The sequence below is a fragment of the Toxotes jaculatrix genome, chromosome 18 (genome assembly GCF_017976425.1).
Source record: "Toxotes jaculatrix isolate fToxJac2 chromosome 18, fToxJac2.pri, whole genome shotgun sequence".
Taxonomy (NCBI): domain Eukaryota; kingdom Metazoa; phylum Chordata; class Actinopteri; family Toxotidae; genus Toxotes; species Toxotes jaculatrix.
In genome coordinates, this window is record NC_054411.1 from 8,430,237 (window position 1) to 8,450,327 (window position 20,091).

The 20,091-nt window shown below is 42.0% G+C and overlaps 4 protein-coding genes across 8 annotated transcripts; all 4 read right to left on the reverse strand.

The window, feature by feature from the left end:
- Positions 1-92: 92 nt before the first annotated feature.
- Positions 93-9,280, reverse strand: hgs (hepatocyte growth factor-regulated tyrosine kinase substrate). 5 transcript variants are annotated; one of them, XM_041063423.1, is made up of 20 exons: positions 9,128-9,280; positions 7,718-7,802; positions 7,526-7,601; positions 7,230-7,322; positions 6,215-6,332; positions 5,832-5,884; positions 5,538-5,606; positions 5,277-5,401; positions 4,362-4,473; positions 3,995-4,093; positions 3,811-3,906; positions 3,634-3,672; positions 3,365-3,529; positions 3,037-3,250; positions 2,765-2,937; positions 2,541-2,681; positions 2,135-2,318; positions 1,829-1,965; positions 1,548-1,730; positions 93-1,403 (listed from the first exon to the last, which is right to left on the reverse strand). In XM_041063423.1, exons 1-20 carry the CDS (start codon positions 9,162-9,164, stop codon positions 1,302-1,304), a joined length of 2,301 nt encoding a protein of 766 aa, XP_040919357.1. In that variant the 5' UTR covers positions 9,165-9,280; the 3' UTR covers positions 93-1,301. The 5 variants fall into 5 exon arrangements, with proteins under 5 accessions (XP_040919357.1, XP_040919359.1, XP_040919358.1 ...); XM_041063425.1 differs by having other exon boundaries at positions 3,037-3,247; positions 4,362-4,446; positions 6,215-6,338; XM_041063424.1 differs by having other exon boundaries at positions 4,362-4,446; positions 6,215-6,338.
- An 816-nt stretch (positions 9,281-10,096) lies between these two features.
- On the reverse strand, positions 10,097-11,870 carry cldnk (claudin k). Its single transcript, XM_041063430.1, has one exon. The coding sequence runs from the start codon at positions 11,862-11,864 to the stop codon at positions 11,217-11,219; it is 648 nt and encodes a 215-aa protein (XP_040919364.1). The 5' UTR covers positions 11,865-11,870; the 3' UTR covers positions 10,097-11,216.
- Positions 11,871-13,672: 1,802 nt separating this feature from the next.
- btr02 (bloodthirsty-related gene family, member 2) lies at positions 13,673-16,682 on the reverse strand. The gene is made up of 7 exons (XM_041063429.1): positions 16,550-16,682; positions 15,507-15,779; positions 15,318-15,395; positions 14,964-15,212; positions 14,721-14,868; positions 14,600-14,626; positions 13,673-14,225 (listed from the first exon to the last, which is right to left on the reverse strand). Exons 2-7 carry the CDS (start codon positions 15,774-15,776, stop codon positions 13,681-13,683), a joined length of 1,317 nt encoding a protein of 438 aa, XP_040919363.1. The 5' UTR covers positions 15,777-15,779; positions 16,550-16,682; the 3' UTR covers positions 13,673-13,680.
- A 521-nt stretch (positions 16,683-17,203) lies between these two features.
- On the reverse strand, positions 17,204-18,895 carry LOC121198267 (GTPase IMAP family member 9). The gene is made up of 2 exons (XM_041062265.1): positions 18,877-18,895; positions 17,204-18,228 (listed from the first exon to the last, which is right to left on the reverse strand). Exons 1-2 carry the CDS (start codon positions 18,893-18,895, stop codon positions 17,204-17,206), a joined length of 1,044 nt encoding a protein of 347 aa, XP_040918199.1.
- Positions 18,896-20,091: the final 1,196 nt, after the last annotated feature.

Genomic DNA, 20,091 nt, shown 5'->3' on the forward strand with positions numbered 1-20,091 from the left:
TTTACATGAATAAAGGCTGTCATTCCAGATATGTCCTTCTTTTCAAATTATATGAAAGAGTCTAGAAAAAAAAACCCAAGATGAAGCAAGTGGACAATAAGAACCAGATATTTATTAAATATAATTTTAAAATTACTGTAAAGTCAGACAGATCAGTATGATGGAATAAAGAAGTTCACAGATGGCAACTGAAGGGTTACAGAAATCACTGATTGGGTGTGTGATACATACATGCAGTACATCATGTTTGCCCTGCAAGCATTCCCACGTTTCTGGAGAGCCAAGTACACTTAAGAAAAGAACCTGTAAAAGAACCACCTGTACTTACTATGTAGATATCCTCATCCGTGACAGTTACAACCACATGCACAAAGGCTGGGGCATCCTTTGATTCTTTATGTTCTTTATGGTATTTAATGTTCGGCAAGTCATTTTAAAAAAAGGGATGCAGGATGCTTTTAGAATTGCTGGACTGCTTTAGTATATGTTTCATGATCTCTAGTTTTGTGATTTTAAGGATTTAATCTATGAAAGCGTATTTAATGAAGATTAAACAACCACCCAGCTAATTTTCTAGTACTCCTCCCACAATGTACAATGTGTTTCATCATCTCAGAAACTACATTAAGACACTCAAGAGTCCAAGCAGTGCACAAAAATTAATGGCAGAACATGGTAAGATGACCCTAGTTTGTGTGTATCTGTGTGAATGAGAAGGGATGGGACTGAAAACTACTACTGGAATGAACCTGATGGAGATTTGAGTTAGTGCCATGTATTTCAGGCCTTTGACTGTGCTTTCTCTCCCAAGACATCGCTCTTTATCCACACACCCATAACCTCTCATACCAGCACATACAGATGTCTCTCAATCACTCCCCAAACTGTTAGGATAGGCTGCAATAATTAACTTCCATTCCAGAAAATAATTAAAATTTAACATGCAAATTTTGTTTTAGAAAAATATGAGACAAGGGATGGTTATGTCTTTTTTTTCTCCTCAATTATTATCATATTTTCTTATTCATTTTTAACTACCACTGACTATTTTTGAGCTTCAGTTATTCATTTAATAAGGAAATACTACATACATATCAGCTGGAAAGAGAGAGAAAGAGGATGAAAGGGTCTGGGTTATGGTGCCCCCTCTTGCAGCTTCACCTCACATTCCCATTCTCCAGTGGGGGAGAGGCAAGGAGAGCAACAGTTCTGCAACATCATCACAATATTTCACATTGCAAGGGGAGAGACCAAAGGAGGAGAGGGGGTGTAGTGTGTCAGACCCTGCAGCGTGTGGGCCTTCAGTCGAAGGAGATGAGCTGTGCTTCAGCGCTGCCTGGCACGGCCTGAGGGGTCTGCTGCTGTGCCTGCTGCTGCTGCTGCGGGCCACCAGGGGGTGCCATCTAGCAAGAAAGGAAAGAGCATGTAAAAATAAGAAGCTTAGCAAAGATTGACATAACCTGGATGCAGTAAAGGTAAAAATGGCTTTTGTGTTGTGTTTGGCTAATTTTCCACAGTGTGTGGGAAGGTTTTCTTAAACAACTGACCTGCTGGTACATGGGCTGCTGGCCTGGCATGTACGGTTGTTGGGGGGGCATATTGGGGTCCTGTCCTGGCAAGGCTGAAATCATGTTCTGCATGCTGTATGGCTGGTAGCCCATGTAACCCATACCATTAGTTGGGGCAGCCTGGGACATGGGAGGCATACTCTGGGCCTGTGAGACCACATTCTACACAGAACCGGGACAAAGATTAGTGGGTTGGTTCTTTATCATTATACTAACAGTATTATATGTAGTGATGAAAACCTGAAAGGACTCAATCAGACCTGGTATCCCTGTGTGGGTGTGGGCTGATAGTTGGAGTAGGGTGGACTAGTAGTGGGTGGAGCTTGACCGGGAGGAGGAGCAGGCTGCCCGTTGGTGCCTGCAGCCTGGTACATGTACGCATTAACCATACTGGGATCTGGAGGAACACAGAACAATGTAACGCATACACAGGAATAAACATATTAAAGTATCCTCTCAAAATGCTTCGTCACTGAATGTAATGCAGTCATCAAATATCGAGAGTATTTAAAACCATTGTTTCCAAATTCTCAGTTTATTTGTCATCTTGTTGTTGTCGTCCTCACCTGTGGCAGCACCAGGCATGGCCTGGTACTGTGCTGGTGCAGTCTGCCCAGGCTGGTTCATATAGATGTTGTGCATAGGTGAACCCTCCACAGAACCAGCAGGGCTGAAGGTGCCTGGGTAGCTGGGTGGAGCACCAGGCTGGTACACCACCCCTCCTGCCACGTTGGGGGGCAAAGACTGCATCTGTGTAACAACATATACAGACATTTATTCTAAAAGACCACCTGCTACCATCTCAATCAATCTGCTAGACTGGAACCACTGCTGTAAGCAAGGGTTGGTTAACTTCTGGTTTAAGTAGGTAGTTGTAGTGAAGTCTGATAGCTGATGACGTAGTATGCTTTGGAGCTGCAGCTTGTGAGATGAGCAGAAAGAGTGCGACAGAAGTCAGTGTGCACTGTGTACCTGGGCATAGGGCAGAGAGAAAGCAGGCATCTGGGCTCTCATCTGGATTGTGTGCTTCTGTTGCTCCAGGCGCATCTGCCTCTCCTTCTCCTGCTCCTGGAGGCGCTGAATGGCCAGCTGTCTTTGCATCTCCAGGTACTCCTGCAGTTCAAAGACATCTATGAGCATGGTAACAAATAGTGTATCAATAGCTGCATTCTAATTGGAGAGCGTCGTTTAAGTACCTGCTTTTTCTGCCTCATGATCTCCAGTTTTTGTGCCAGCTGGATCTGCCTCTGCCTCTCTGCTTCCTCTGCGGCACGACGCAGCTTCTCTCTGTGTTCATCACGAAGGGCATTGAGAGCTGCCCGAGCATCACGCACCTGGGCCAACTTGTCCTGCAGTCCCTCATAGTACACTGCCAGGGACATGCACAATGTGATAGTTCAGAGATCATCTACACAGAGAGACAGAAACACATAAGCTGACAATGCACTTGCAAACAGCTAACACTCACATCGTTTCTCATCTAGCTGGTTGAGGATGTCCAGCAGCTGTGGATGCATGTTGTTGATGGATTGGAAGAGGGAGAGCACAGCACTGTCATTGGTGATGCTGCGCCCACGCATGTGGTTGCTCTTCATGCGGTTAAGGAAGGTGGTGACGGCATTCTGCAGAGCCTTCAGAAACTGCTCATGGTTCTCCTCTGACTCCCCATTCTGGTACTGCTGCTGAAGGTGGGGACGACAAGGAAGCAAAGTCACTTGTGGTTTGCCTTCTCGAGTTCAGCTAGACATAAAACTACTACTCCTTACATCTACACTTAGAACAATATTTCAATATACCTCCACTATGCTGACTGGCTGGACAGGAACATGGCTTTCTACAGGCTGACTGATTGGTGGAAGGGGCTCAGCCAATGGCACAGGGGCAGGCGCAGAGGGGGTGGGACTTTTGCGAGCCTCTTCCTGTTTCTTCTCCCAGTATGTTCTGTTCAGGTAACGGGCCAGCTGGAATATTGTGACAGAGACAGATCAGTACTGTAAGTATCACCAGTAGTCTAATAATAGTATAATAATACATGTATTGAAGAAGAGAAGGACAATATATGTACCTCAGGGTCTACATCTTCAGCTGATGGAGCAGAGGAGTTCTAGCAAGAGTGAATAGTTCATATTGGTCAGTAACAAAAGATATTGCAATAATTTGTAAAATAGTCTTTCAACTTGATTTGAATGAAATGTGAATAATGGCAGTGTGAATGATTCATTTTGCCAGAGAGAAGTCTTACCACAGGGGAAGTGTAGAGAGTGCTGACTGGTGGTGCTGAGGAAGTAACTGGGGTGGGATCAGCTTTGGGATACATTGAGTATGAGTTCTTTTGCCTCTGTAAATGCACAAAACAGCTATATGTCAGTTTTTCCTCTATAAGCAGGCCCTAAAAATACAAAGTTAAAATTCAGCCAAAGACCCACCATCCGCTCCTTCTCCTCAGCCTCACTTTGGGAAAGGGCAATGGCCAGCTGCAGCTCCTCCTCCTCCTGCAGTGCTGCCTCATCTCTCTTGGGTGGCATCTGGTGAAAGAGAAGAGCGAGCACTGGTAAGATCCAGGAAGAGAAAATGAGGGGAAAGGGACCAAAGATACTACAATACATGGATGGGTAAAAGGATGAAGAAACACACTCCTAATAAAGAGATGGGTAAAGGCCAGAGGATCATTAAATACATTAATGCATGTGTGTTTTCCCATACAGAGTCCTTAACATATACAACCTTCAGTAACTACTATGATCATCAGCTAAGCTATTGCATTCTTTTTACCAGTAGTTTCAAAACAATTACCTGTGACTGTTGGGACAGTGGGCTGGTCAGGTACTCAGGAGGCAGTTCAGCAGAGCCTGAGGGCGGCGCTTTCCCTTCAGCTTTCCTAAGAGGAGGAGAGAGGGAGGGGTGGCTGGTGAGGAAAAGGGATCAGGGAGGACAAACAACCTTGTAAATTAGGGGAGAGAATCCTGTGTGAAACACCAAGAACTCTCTATAAACAGAACAACACAAACAAGAAAGCCACCAGGGAGAACACCCCTCTGTCAATGCTGCAAAATTGTTATGGGTAATAATAGGAAAAGTTTACCAGGTTTTATCAGATTTGGAAATGCATTTAATCACACATACGGGCAGAAAATCAAGTAGAGTTTTGGAGATTCATAAATTCCATGAATTTTAAAGCTGTGTGAAATTATCAGTAAGACTCATTACCACTGAGTTACAGCTGTTTACATTTTTGTACTCTTCAAGCCGTTTCTAGCAAAAATGGCATCAAATTTTGCAGCACTGTTTAGAGTGGATGTAAACCTGTAACATTTAAACTGCATGATGTGTTCTTAAATCATGGTCATGTATATCATATAGGCCACAGCATATGAATAAACAGTAACTTTTCAGTATTATCCACATATATTATGTATTAAACTTGGTAGAGACTTGATGAAATTGCTGTGGTGAAACAGCAATGGTGAACATTTAAAAAAAAAACTCAAAATGGTGGAAAAACACATTATAAATGGCCACATGGTTGCACTATTCTCCGATGACCTTATCTTCCACATTCAATCTTTTACCCTAAAGCTAACAGAGCTCAAGCTCAGAAGAGAACAATCTACCAGTGCGCAGCTAATGAAGTACTTCTCTACATTATAGGAGACAGTTATTGTGGCGCTGTCCAGGGCCACCATATTTTACACTTTTCGCTGCACTCACTTGTTAAGCAGCTCAAAGCAGGGCTCACACACACGCACTTCCTTCTCGATGCCAAACTTCGGAATGGTGGAGTACTTAGACGAACACTTGCCACAGAAAATCTGACCACAGGCTCGACAGTGGTGCTGGAAAAGCACAGGGAAACAAATCGAGGTCAACTTACGCACATGTGCTACAGACACACATACACACACCGCTGTACCTGAATGAAGGAAACCATATAATCCACAAGTGCCCTAGTTAAAAGAAAGCCCAGCCTACCTTTCTCGTCATAACTCCGAACTGGACTCTGCACCGATGGCACTCCTCTGCATCAACCCAGTCAGGGGCCTAAACAACAAGTAGACATCAAGTATTACTACAGATATCTGACACAATAAAAATAAAAAGCCATGGACGTTGGTGCATTTACAATATATCCTCTCTTGTAAATAGTTCAGTTCCGTGACCAGTATCTTCTTTTATGCTGTGCATTTACCACACAATTCATAACTCTCACTTTATAATCTTTACTCTACACTACTACAGTGAAACAAGAAAGACAAAATATCTCACTCTCTCAGCTGCAAACATTGCATCACTCTCCTTAAACTCGGGAAAAACATGACCTATTGAGAAAAGAAAAACAGACCAGTTAAGAATAAAGTTCCAGTTTCTGCAGTGTACACCATATTAGATTTAAGACTTTCTAAGACCTTTTTAATTCCAGATAGAATGCAATGCAATACCTGTTTCACAATCAAACCAATAGGGACAATAAGGCCTACAATTATTTACTAAAGTTGCTGTCTACAGCAGGCAAGAAAAATATTCAAAACCTTTGTTAATGAAAGGCTTTCAGTTACATTCTAAGGCTTTTTTTTGAGCTGACATGGTAAAAAAAAAACCAAAATACAATAAAATAAATAAATACAGTGCATGCGCATGTATCCCCTTACCTTCCACTTTCATAATCTGGTAAGTATCTTGAACCACCTTGTATTTGGGTTCGTTGCGGAAGGCTTGAGCCCAGGCCTGGATCAGGTACAGGATCTTGTTTCTGACATTTGGTTCTGTCTGTTTCTGGTGGTAAAAGAACGATACCAGCTAAAGGAAATGTGGCTGTACACCTTAAAGTCCTCCTTGTTTTTATGTTCTACAGCTCTGTTGTCACACTGGTATGAGCAGACTGAATCAAACTACATTGTGTCTGATGACAAGAGGTCAGGTGGGAAGTCCCTTGCTTTAGTCTGAAAAACCCTCTGTGTCACAAGAGAGTGACATCATCAGGAAGTTGAAACCAGCATGAGCCGCAGGAGCCTGTGTCACATGACACAGTGAGGATCCAATCAAATATTGCTAGCTCATGCTGTAACGCAGCCAGCTGCCTGACAGCAGTGAACAGTTATCCAGCCAAGAGAAAGGGTGGGAAAGGTGCTAAGGCTTCAAGCCGAAATAAGGTCACACAACTCGCCCTGTTTGTGTTTAAGAGGTTGAAAGAACTGTATCTAAACTTTCCTCTGCTTATTTACATGTTACTTTGAAAGAAAAAGACAAATATGTAAAAAAGCTGCACAGATAAGAGGTGAAACAATTTGACCGTTAGATCAATTAGCTGAGGTTTTGCTGCTTTTTCATGTTTTATTTTATTGCAAACTGAAATTTTTGGGTATTGGATGGCTGGTCAAGCAAAACAAAACATTTGAGGAATTTAACCTTGACTCTAGTAAACAAATCATTGAATTAATTGATAATGAAGCCCTAAACCCAATTCTATAAATGCTACCACTGCTCCAGTTCCTTCTCAGCAAATTCAGCTTCACAATGAAACACAGCACTGATTACAACTGAAGTCAAAACCCCTGATTTGAAAGAACTGGAGGGTTGCAACTTGAAAACAAACACTGAGGACAGTATATGTGAAATTAAACAGCTGGAGAATGAAGCTTAAGGAGTTAATAAAATGGAGTTGACCTTGAGCAGATCCTTCAGTTCCTCCATAGTTTGTTTACTCGCCACCTCATCATGGACTGTCTGGCCACAGTTCTTCACTACTGACTCAAGGACCTGAAGGGGGAGGACACAGTATTATTCACTACATCAAATATGTCAGACTCATTTTATGCTTTGCAGCATACTAATACAATTGAAATATACAACAGAACTGCAGGTTTCCAGTTACATTTTTACATGACATAATGTATTTTCTTTTTTACCAGCTGAGAAATTAATTTAGCAGCAACATTTTCACCTATATACATACTTCTTACCTCCAGTGCATACAGGGCCACATGTGGATTTTTGTCATTCAGCTTCTTCTTAATGGCCCCAATAGCATATTTAGCTCTGCAAAGACAAAACCAAATACTACTCAACAGAAAACCCAGGCAATGAATTAGGTCAGCAAAGCACACTTGTTCAGATTTCTTTGTTTAAAAAAAAAGAAAAAGAGAACCACTAACTGTGTGTCTCCTTGTCGAATGAGATCACAGATCTGCAGAATGGATTCCCAGTCAGTCTCCAGCAGCAGCTGACTGGTGGCTTTATCTGCAATCAGTACAGATGGTTAGAGATTTAATATAGATATACTGTCAGCCCAATATCTACCACATAGTATCAGCTACACCAAACCAACAGGTCATTCTTAATAGCAGTCCCAGAGAAGTGTGATAGACCTTCTGGGCTTTATATTTGAATATAATGTGTATCTATTAGTTGTCAGTTCATTATGTACCTAGCTAAAACCAATGTAGTCTAGCCCTGAAATGAATTCAGGCCTTAAAAGTGCAAACTTGACTATTTGACAGTTGGTTTGTTGTAATTTGACTAACTGTATCTTTGGTGATATGGAAATATTCACAGCTATGGCACAGTGTCAGCTTCCATGCTAAGGGGCTTACAGTGGGGTTTTTCTTTGTACCTGATTTTGATGCCCTATGTCAGCATCAAACTAGTTTCAGGAACATCATTATGTAAGTTAGCCCTGTGCTTACAGGGTGTATATTTCTAAATTTCTGAAACGGTTTATCAACTGGGGCTTTATGGGGCGCCAGCACCTCATTTTTACTCGGGGGGGGGGGGCTAGCAGGTTCTTCTGGCTATCTGTGTCAACTGAAAGTAAGGGGTTGGTGATAAACTATTCTCTGTCTGTTGTTAATTCGATTTCAAAGCCTTTGCTCTTACCTGATGAGCTTAAATGAATTCTGAACATCATCCATGAAACCATATGTAACGGTTGCTTTTATTGTCTTCGGATGGTGCTGGGCCAAACTAATTATAACCATCTAAGGTTATCTTCTGTATTTTCCTGGAGAGGCTTCTAATTTAGTGTAACGTTGATCCCAACCGGGAAGAGATTAAGCAGCTAGCTAGTCAACCTGTTGTGGACTTTAAAAACTTAAGACACTACAAGCCATAAAAGCTAATGCCGTTATTGGCTGCATGCCTGCCACAGACAATCGAGCCATGTCATGAGTTGTACAGGAACATTAATACTGTTGGTCTGAATAACTAACTAACGTTTATATATTAGCGTGTTGACGCTGATATTAAGCAATCTAATAGGAATCGTTAGGCTCGTCTTGTCTTAAGGAATAGCTCGAAGATGATACAGATGATATGGGTTTCATTAAATTCGGAGTAAAAACAAAAATAAAGAGCATATAAGATCGTACTCGCTACTTAGCCGAGTTGCTAAATTTAGTGAGCCCAGTTGGGCCTCCAAACAATAGCGAATTTGTTAGCAAGCTAAAATTAGCTGGCCTGGGAGCCACAGCCCCAGCGTCTGTCAAAACAATACGCTGGAAAACATCGCACTTTGACTCACAGTTGGCTAATAAACCATCAACTTGACGAATGTGCGAATAACTTACCGAGGAGCCTCTCAAATGTGCCTCCGCCCTTCCCCATATTAGATTCAAAGTGTCAAAGTCGCTGTCGAGGAGTCCTGTTTGGTAAACGCGTCCTAATATTTCCACCGCTGATGGTTAGCCTGTTAGCCTCTCCGTTAGCCACGGAGCACAGCTGTGCAGTTCTTCCTACTTCCTGCTTCCGCCGCAGAAATAGCAACATGGGGGCATTTTCTCCCTCTAACGACTGATAAATGAAACGACACGCACCTTATTTATTTATTAATTTAATTTAATTTAATTTAATTTAATTGTATTTTATTTTATTTTATTTTATTTTATTTTATTTTTATATATTTTCTGATCAACAGTATTGAATATGACCTAAGTAGCTAAGTAATTAGTTCAAGCTTGACCTTCTGAGCGTCAGTGGTTTAACTTTAACTCACCTTGCGGCATTGATGTACAGGTGTTCTCCATGACCCTGTGGCATCAATGTTGGGCGTGGTTGCAGGTGGAACAAAGGAGACTTCAGTCCACATTCAAACAATGCGGTATAAGGTGAAACACATACACTTGACACTTTCAAACAGAAAAGCCTGCAAATTTCCATCCTCTCAATTTCTCTTTAAATATTAAAACTTGTATACTTTCATCAGTACGTTTTTCTTAAACAGATTTTTGATAGGTACCTTACCTTAAAGCTATTTTAAGACTGCTGATTATTTACTAGTGCACATGTCTCACTCTGTTTTCCCCATTACAAATATACAGTAAAATAGCACAGATTGTCTTACTGTATTCACAGCATTACTCTACCAACATTGGTATAGGCCTACTTAGGTCATGTATGAGTCACTACCTGGCACTTGGAACACTGGTACCCATTGTTATTGTTATTGTGGTGCTGTAGTGCTCTATAAAGTGGCATTGTGCTTCTCTATCCTCTGCTGTTACGGACAGAAGGAATAAAAGCACAGATGGGTCCATGTATGCCCTCGCAGCTATGATCAAATTTATTGTTTACAGCAGACAGAAACCAAATGCCACAGTGTGTTTTCTATGCCATTACGTGTCATTTAAGAGAACAAGAAATTTAGTTGGGGAAAAAGATATTGAAATTCAGAAACAATATAATGCCAGCATTTACAGTAACCAAACTCCAAGGCTCTCAGTGGTTTCAAATTACTGAACCTGTTTTTGAAATTCTCTGTGGATGATCATTTACTTCAAAGTAAATGAGCACAGAATCTGAGGGATGTTAACAATGTCTCATGAATAAAGATTTTTCCACTTTAGCTTGTTACATCCCACATTACATGCTTACACACACAGACTGTTAGGCATACACACGTCCATCCTAAGCGTCCATCTGTTTTAATGTTATATGTGCTTTAGCCATTTCAGTGAATTCTTGTCCATTGTGTTTATGACAAAGAGTAGGAGGTGGTTTGAGATCAAGAGAGCCTACATTACTGTATTTGTTAATAGGAGGTAAACAAAAATTTTAAATTGGGAAAGAAAGATCATATATTTTTCTTTGTCCCTGGTACAGGGTAGCTGAGACAAGGAAGAAGAGATGGAAGATAGGAGATGGAGGACCACACACACACACACACACACACGCTTCTCAACAATATGGCATCACAAGCAAATGTACACACATCTCCATTGTTCTATTGTTCTTCTCAGCAGAACACATAGTAGCATTTACATAAATGAGTCAAACAAAGATTTTCCTTTTAAATCAACTATAGCCTACTTCTCATCTCAAACACATAGGGTTGTAAAAAATATTAGCTTTCATGTCTGTGATTGTAAAAATGTTGACACACACATATTCCTTCAGTTGAGAATTTGGACAACCAGAAATTTTATTGTATACACTGACAGACAGAGAAAAATGGTTATTTGAGAATATCAGGTATGAAATAATAAAATGAGTTCAATTTTCCCTAAACAGCCTCCTGCGGCTTTTCAAAGAAAAAAGCAAACTGGAATAACATTAAATATAAAACAATTACAAGGAGCAAAATCAAGAGGAGAAAAAACAGGTTTGTCATCGTTTGGGGTGGATTTGTGAGACTTGAAGGCATTCAGACATTTTGGGAACTTAGACATAACCTTTGACTTGTGTGGCAGGTGCCCTGCGAGGACTGCTTTCTCCACTGCTGAAGGTGGGAGAGCCGGGGATGCCAGGGGGACTTGACCCAGCATAGAGCAAAGATCCCCCAATAAGGAGCAAAGCTGAAGCCCCCCAGCCAATGTAAAGGGCAGGGCCAAGCTCACGCTTGTGTGGAGCTGCCACATGTGGGTCATAGAAATCCCTGATGATGGAGTGGGCAGTCCAGCAGACGGGCACAAGGTAGAGGAAGCCCGCGATAGCAAAAAGGGCTCCAGAGATGCGAGCAATACGGGCCTTGAGGCTGTTTACACCAATGCACTTAGTGCACTTCACTCCTAGGACCCCCAGAGCCAGAGCCAGGCCACAGAGCAGGATGGAGAACACAGTGAGGCCCCGGGCAGCCTGCATGTCACTGGGCAGAGCCAGCAAGCTGTCATAAACCTTACACTGGATCTGACCTGTGCTCTGCACAATGCAATTCATCCAAAGGCCTTCCCAAATGATCTGAGCCGTCACAATGTTGTTACCAATGAAGGCAGTGACCCTCCACAGGGGGATGGCACAGACTATCGCCCCACCCACCCAGCCCACAATGGACAGGATTAGGCCCAGCAACTGCATGCCCGTGGTTGCCATGGTAAAAGGTGTTTTTTTGAATCAGATGGATTTGTCCCGGTTTTGGGTCAGTGTCTGTTGAAAAGGGCCCACGTTTAGTCCCACAAAGAAATGTGACAGTCTACAGTACTGGAAATGTCTTGGTCCACCACTGGATCCTCAGTCTTTGGGTGACGATGTTGATGGGTTATCCTGAAAAACCAATTAATATTAATTAAATCCATTTTTGTTCAGCTCACAAGTAGTGGTGCAAAATTTCCAAAGCCAAAAATATTCTATAACTTGTTACCTCTTACAACAATTAACAGCATTACATTAGCAAAGTATGAAAAGACTAATGGGGCATATGTTTATCATAAATATTTGGAGACAGGCTGGGAGGCCCATGGTTCATGGATTCCAGTAAGAACCACAGAGAATAGCCTTCTTTGACACAGCTGTGGGTGTCGAGCTACGCCTTGCCGGGTGAGTGGATTATCTCAGAAAAACATGAGGAGACTCTGAACACAAGCAGCTTTCATGAAGGCTTGTAGAGTGGGCCAGGAGGATCTGCATCATCTATTTATCGCTGCTCTCAGTATCCACATTTTACCAATTCTGTGAATCAAACCCTCCTTGCACAAGATCAGTTCATAGGCTGCTTCTGATGAGACCAATAAATTTAATAAGGATAAGCGTTTATCCTTTTAGACTGCTATTTACTTACTACTGTTACAAAAAATTGTTCATAATTCCATAATAGTGAACAATCTCAAAGTTCCTCAGTGGCCGTTGAAGGCCCTCCAGACCTTCCTTTAGGCATTTGTGTTTGGGATAATTTTCAGGAAAACATTGCAATGATGCAAGAACAATTGATAAAATCCCACACCCCTCCAATCACTAAGACTATTGATGCTTAAACAGGGACCTTTAATTGTGATACGACTGAACATATGATAGAACATTATTTATGATCCATCTAACTCTTCAGGCAAATGTATAGTTTTTATCACAAAAAAGTTTCCGTTTTTTCAAATTATATTTAGATTTTTTTTTTAAATGTCACTAATGCACTGATAGAAGATGTGATTAAAGATATTTACCTCAAATTAAGTTTTGTGGACTCTCTGTGCTCCCCTTGGTCCACAGGTGAGTGTTACTGGTCCTTTGCTTGTGTGGAGCAGGTGTGGATGCCTAGAGATGTGAATGATGGCCCTGAGAATTCAGCTTAGTCCACAGGCAGGCTGGAGATCAGGGGAGTCTCTATCTAAGAAGTTGGGTCAACTGCAGCAAAGGGGGTCGATCAGCTTTAACACCCAGGACTGGACTGGAGATGGGGCTGCCCTCTGAGATGCCAGCTCAAGTCTGTGTGGCAGTGGGCAGAAGCATGCGCTTGTGTGCACGGCCGTATTATTGTGTGGATGCATGAATGTGTTTGAGTGTCTCCCAGTGCCTGGTGTACGAGCACAATGCCCTGCTGTTTTGCTGTGCCCTCCCTCCCTGCTCCTCGTCAACCTCTGTCCCAACCCTGTACCCCCCGCCCCCCCCTTACATCCATCCAACTCAGCAACCCATTTTCTCCTCTTTTTTGACTTTGACTCACTTGTTCATTTATGAGAGTCTTCTCTTTTCTTCTACCCTCCTCTTTCCTTTTCAATCTGTTTATGGGTTTCATTGAAGTTTTCGAGTATAGAGAGTCAGCCCTTATGCAACCACTTGTTCACTGTTCTGACAGGGAAAATGTGGTTCAGAGTAGATTTTCACATGGCTTTTTAAATTAATAAAAAGAAATTGAAAAGATAATTACAAGAATAGCAACTGTGTTTATATTGGAGTAATCTTGGATTGGGATTGATGTTCAGATGCTGCAAAAACTAGAGGAGATGATTAAGGGAGCAGCATTTTTGCCACCATGCAGGCGACCAGGACTGAAGAATGGATGAAGCCTGTCAATGAAGGTATCTGTGAAAGTGTAAATGTGGATTCCAGATTCTGCGCAGTAGAAGGACACACGGCCCTCTGTGTAGTCCAAAAACACACCCACCTTTTTGGGCCTCTGCTCCAGAGCCACCAGGGTGGCAGGAGCGGTGTTGGCAATGTACTGACCTCCAGCCTTCAGGCTTAAAGTCCAGAAACCATTTGCAGGGCAGACAGTGAACTTGCCCTTCCTGTTAATGGACTGTCTGACGACACCCAGGTTCCACTCAATCTTGTCCCCGACCTCCACCTCCCAGTAGGACCTCCCACTGCCAAAGCTTTCTTTGGCCAGCACGTTTGCCACACGGTCGAACCGCTTGGGGTGATCTGGGACCTCCTGAAGCTTGTCTGTGTGTCTCACCTGTTTTCTGTCATCTGAGACAGATAGGAAGGGGTGGGCTGTCTTGGCACTCAGATTGACATCCACTAGGAAAGAGGGAGGATTAAAGGTCAAGAAGGAGCCAAAAAGCATGGAGCACCAAAGGACAGTACAACAATTGCTGGGGTATAGAGGGGGTTCACTCTTGAATTTAAGTTTTTAAAATTGCAACAGCCTCTCAACACCCACCTATTTCAAAATACAGCACTGGGTTGGTTCAACAACAACAAAAAAAAAAAAAAAAGGCAAAGGATTGTTGACCTTTGTATTTGGCAAAGGGCACCTTTATGACCCACTGTCATAAAGGTGCCTGACCAACTCTCATTTGTGATTATTTGATTACTTTTTTTAATCAATCATGCAAGTTAATGCTGAAATATACTGTAGGGGTGTTAAAAAGACTGTGCAGGCAAAGCCTTACCTGTGTATTTCTCTGTTCTCTTAAGTTCTGTAAAGGAAGAGCCACAGGAAAAAGAAATGTCACTGACGCTGAAAATTATCTGATTTATGTCAATGTGATACATAAGAAATCTTTTACTCACCAGATTTGGAGAGCCTGTTGACTTCTACTTTGATCTTATCCAACATATCTGACAGTGCTCGTCTGGTGACCCCAACACAAGGGTCAGTTTCTATGGTAACCTTAGACCAGTCCTTCATGTCAGAGACGGAAATCGTGGAAACAATGTTCTGCATGACATAAAAAAAAGTATGTAAACATTTCACTGATGGTAGCCGGGATCAGTGCTTCACCATCACAATCAAGTTGTCCGCCGTGCGCTTACCAAGGAAACTAGCTTTGTGTCGTCGCTTTGATCACCGTTTACAGCAACCTGAGGTTCATATTCGGCGGTCTGCTTCCTCAGCTCCTGGATCTCCAGTTCCAGCTCTTTCACCAGCGTTTCTACTCTCTTCTCCTCATCTCTCTGTCTCTCCTCAATTGCAGCAACAACTGCTTTGTGACTCTTCTCCATGGCATTCACCAGGGCAGAGAAGACCTTCTGGCTCTCTCGCACCTCTCTGAGGTAAGAGCTCTGATTGGACATCATCAATGTTATCATCATTCTGCTTTGCGCATTTTTTAAAGAATAGACAAGACTGTAGAGATTTTGTCTGTTTTATGAAGGTTTTCAACACACCTTTTGTACCTCGAGAGAATATTTCAACCTTTCTATCTTCTGCAGCCTTTCCTGGAGCATCTGTTCAACATCAATAACCTGTAGATGTGCAACAGTGACATAAGCGTACACAAATGTCCTAGATGTATTAATTATCACATGATATCACATATGATAAGACGACTGGCAAAAAGCAAGCAAAGCAAGTACCAGTTCCTCATCAGGTGGTTTCTGTGGTCGAGTCTTCCTGTAGTTTTCTGAGACGTCTGCCAGAATACGGTTGACACTGAGGTCAAGCTTGTCAGTAAACACTCTCTTACAGTGGGGGCAGTATTTGGACTGGTGTCGTGCCCAGTACTGGCAGAGGCAGGACAAGCAGAAGCTGTGTCCACATGGTATGGTAACTGGGCTGGTGAAGATGCCTCTACACAGAGAGCACAAAAAGTGCTTCTCAGGAAGGAGGCTGATGGTAGAGGCCATTATCTGAAAATGAAAATGACGATGATAGCACTGTCAACATTTGAGGAAACGCACTTAACATCTAACGTGAACATATATTTTTTAGGAAATCATAATGTCACAGTATGGGAAGGGGCTTGAGCATTGTTAGCTGTTACTACTTGCAAATCTAGTATATATTAATTATTTATTATTGAGTATCTATACATGTACATTAACAGTGGTGGAAGAATCACTCAGCGCTCAGCCTTTCCGGACAGACATCATGTTCTTGAACACAGCAACATTCCTCTCATGTTATATAATGATACACAAAGAACAGGATATGTTCTCTAACATTCATTTCAAGCTTAAGTTCCCCATAGTGAAGCCTAGCGCTCTGATTATTTTCTACCACAATGTCTTATTATTGTCATTGCCACAAACACTGAAAGGAATTTCTTTGTGGTCATGGGCAGATAGACTAACAGAGAACGGAAGCAGCTAAGTAAAAGATATGAAGACAAGTATGTAGTCAAACAGGTAGCAACCAAACTGTTTGTTACATCACTGGGGAGCTACAACTCAACACAAAATAACCACTACTGAATACTTAAGGTTGTTTCTCATGAGATGTGTAACCCCTGAGTTTTGACTTCATTGTACTCTGACATTCATTCAAGAAACAATCTCAGATTACGCAACATGTTCATGAACGACTCAGAGGACTGATTTCTGTCTGATGGTCGGTAAACAGGTAGCTTTTCCAAAAGTGAAACAGAAAACAAAAAAGAAAAAACTAAATGTGGTCTTACCTATCCAAGTTGATCTTATCCAGATAGCATCAGATAGCACTGTGGTCAGCATGCACTGCCTCTGTTCGGAGTTTCAGGGTAGTAATACGTGAAGGCCGCGATGGTTAACACTCAGCAGGTGCACTAAGGTGTGTGTGCTGTCTAGGAAGGGGGCAGTGCTTCAGACAATGGCACTCTCAGTTGAGACTCCACCCTGAATGTTATCTGAGCTACATTTTAACTAACCCACATTGAGATTGCAGGAAATGCTGGTTGAAAAAAATGTTATATGGTTACCAAACGAGTGCAAACCAAACAGCAACTATGCTGTAAATAATCACAACTACATTTATTTAAAACATGTTCACTTACAGTTTAAGTCAGCCATGAGGTGTTTATTGTTCTTTTTATCTATGGTATGTGTGAAAACTTAAGCATTGAATAGAATGGTATAGTATATAGCTGATATAACTCAAGCAAAAATAAAGTACAAAAGAGTATGGGAGTCAAGTTTGCGTTTCAGGCTAAAAGGGAATCGTACATTTCTTTATCCAATTTTCTATCGAGTCATCTTGAAAGCTACGTAACCAACAGCTAGATACAAAGAGCACATGATATAAAGTTTTTCTTTTCGCTTTCTTCCTGAAAAACAGGTCAGAAGTTACTGTCAGGCTGTCATGGTCGAGGAGCCGCGAAGAAGCGATTGATAAAGATTGAGTTAAAGTTGAGTCTGGCAGGTGGAGCCACTCTGTCTTCCATATGCTTTATAGCTACCTGGGCTGTTCCTCCTGCCGATCCTCCCACTGCACCACCTATGATCCCATATAGAACCATCCCTCCTGGTCCCTCTATAGACCCAACCAGCGCTCCCATGACAGCTCCCACAACAAAACCTGTCCCCAGCCCTCTGGCCAGGGAAGTTCTGAGCCATCCGTTGTCCACCTCCGCCTTGGCTCTGATCTCAGCACCAACACTACTGGTATAGGCATCCTTCTGGTGATACAACTCCTCTGCTATGTACTGCTTCTCCATCTCAGTCCATGCCTTCTCTATTTCTGCGGCTCTCTGCTTCCTGAGCCTCTTTTCCTCCTTCTTCACGCACTCCTCTGCTTTCTGGAAAGTTCTGCTGGAGAAGTGAGCCCCCCCTAATGAGGCCACCATCCACTCTATCTTCTGCAGCAGCTCTCTGTCCCGGCTGCGATCTCTCCAGTTTTTGTTGAAAATGTAAAAGCGTCCACCATACTTCTCTGTAAGTTCTCTCAGGTGCCAGCCAGTCTTCTGCACCTTGTCCTCCAAGGCAGCTCCCTCCAGATTTCCTTCGTAGGCCAGGAGGACCATGCAGTGCCCTAGACAGTGCTTTCCAAAGCGTTCCTTCAGCAGTCTTGGGGTTTTTATATCATTCGGGGAGATTTTCTCCATGTCAAAGGCAACAAGAAAGGCATGGGGACCAGGGATACACAAGCACTTGGACCGTCTCAGCTCCATCTTCCTCTTGGCTTGAGATATATCCTTGTCATAGATGTTTGGTCCGTTGATCACAGCCACTCGCCTGCCAGCCAGCTCTCCAACATTCTTCCTGCTGCCAGAAATGCTGGTGATATCCTTGGAAAACTCTTCTCTCCCAAGAATGGCATTAGTTAGTAGGAACTGAGAAGGTCCACTACTACCAACCACCATAAGCCTCAGTTCTGTACTAGATGCTGTGAAAATGAAAAGTTCAGTTGAATTTCAGAAAGAAGTAACACCCATTAAATGCTAAATGGACATCTGCATGCACTATGTATCCTTTCATTGTCTTCCTGTAGAATGTTCAGCTTTCAACCCTGCAACTTTAGCAACATTATGAGTCTGTGAGGCTGTGCTTTGAGATAAATGATATCAATATTGCTGAGCTGATATCATGTTTACCATTTTTACCATCTCAGTTTAGCATGTTAGCATCCCAACTTTTGCCACAAAGTAAAGCAGAGGCTGATGGGAATGTCATTAGTTCTGCAGGAATTTGCCATAATATTGGACAAACTGAAATTGTGGCCTGATGGTGGCACTATTGGAAGGTCAGGGGATTACTAGAGGGATTACAGTTTTTCCTCAGGGGAACATGAATGTATGTGCCAAATTTCATGGCAAACCAACAAATTGTTATTGAGCTGTTTCAGTCTGGACAGAAAGCAGGACCAGCCAAAATGCCTACTAGATCTCTTTTAGCTGATAAATGCTGCTAAATGGCATGCAAACTAATACAACACATGATACCACTACATTTTCTGTTTTGCTGCTTGATACAGAGCAGTCATTTCCATTTCATATTTGTTTACCCTCTGTATGTCTAAAATCAGTGAGCTTACCTTTCTTCCTCTTATCCATTTGGCAGATTTACAGCACAGATTCACTGTTTTAATTTGGATTATTCCAAAGTTTTCTATCTTCTCACTGGACTGAACTCATCACAGTAACTGTTGCATGTATTTAATGAAAACACATTCCTATTCTTTCCCCCAGTCTTTCTTTCTCTCTCTCACTCTCTCTCTCTGTTGATGAGGTAATTGGGCACCAGATTTAATATTAAGTGGAAAATGTCCTCAGGGTTGGAAGCTGGCAGTGAGCGCATTCACATTTATCGACTTCACTGAAATACACACTCAATGAAATGATGTAAATTTTCACATTTTGGAAATAATACATAAAAGGATGAGAGCAGTTACACATTTTCTTTGTTGAGGATGTTGACTGGCCCATTCCTTCACCTACATACAGACACACATCATACAGCTGATGTGTGTGATGTGAATGCTTTTAGTAACACTTGAACATTGCTCATTTTTGTTTCGGTTAATATTCTAATTTTAAATGTGACCCTATACAAGGTTATTTCATTGTCTGCCCATCAGACATTGTTTTTCCTGGGTTCTGGGAAATCAATAGCTCATTAAATTAGTTTGATCCTGTGCGAGTAGAGTGCAATTAGAGTACAAATAATTCTCCAAATATAGACTAGTGGCTTTATCTGTCCTTACTGCATCAACAAATGTTTACAAAGACCTGCTATAATATTTGTAATATTTAATTCAGCCTCATGCAAAAAGGGATCATGAATAGGCTACATTCGGTCTTCAGATATTCATGTCCAACGCTGGGAGCGCAAACTACAGAGAAAAATACTTTTTGCAATTGATATAGTTAAATTCGGTATGCATCATACACCATCATACATCTAATGTTTGATTTAAGCAAATTAAAACAAATTGTACTTATTTAATTTAATATAAATGAATGAAAGTAAGGTAAGCCGTCTACTTAGGTGTCTCATTAGACAAAGCAGCTGTTTTCTTGACACAAAGCTGGTCCACCAAACCTCAGGAGTGTTTCACAGCTTATTTTTTACTGTACAGATCAAAGTCCAAAGCCCCCGAGGGATTTCAAGAAGCCCTTTGTAAGACATAGAGATACTTAATGTTTCTTATTCCTCATGGTAATCATACAAGCTGTAAGTGCCACGAATAACACTAGTAAAACAACGCCTCTATGTGGTCAAACATTGTAACACATAAAGAGGAAATCAC

Excerpts from the sequence above, each read along its gene's own strand:
- hgs (XM_041063421.1), bottom strand. The coding sequence starts at position 9,164 with ATGGGGAAGGGCGGAGGCACATTTGAGAGGCTCCTCG. Across the intron at positions 3,907-3,994 it reads CTGAGGAGAAGGAGCGGATG|AGGCAAAAGAACTCATACTC; the intron begins GTGGGTCTTTGG and ends GTGCATTTACAG. Across the intron at positions 1,731-1,828 it reads CACCCACACAGGGATACCAG|AATGTGGTCTCACAGGCCCA; the intron begins GTCTGATTGAGT and ends GGTTCTGTGTAG.
- cldnk (XM_041063430.1), bottom strand. The coding sequence starts at position 11,864 with ATGGCAACCACGGGCATGCAGTTGCTGGGCCTAATCCTGTCCATTGTG.
- btr02 (XM_041063429.1), bottom strand. The coding sequence starts at position 15,776 with ATGGCCTCTACCATCAGCCTCCTTCCTGAGAAGCACTTTTTGTGCTCT. Across the intron at positions 15,396-15,506 it reads AACCACCTGATGAGGAACTG|GTTATTGATGTTGAACAGAT; the intron begins GTACTTGCTTTG and ends GCACATCTACAG. Across the intron at positions 14,869-14,963 it reads ACACAAAGCTAGTTTCCTTG|AACATTGTTTCCACGATTTC; the intron begins GTAAGCGCACGG and ends TATGTCATGCAG.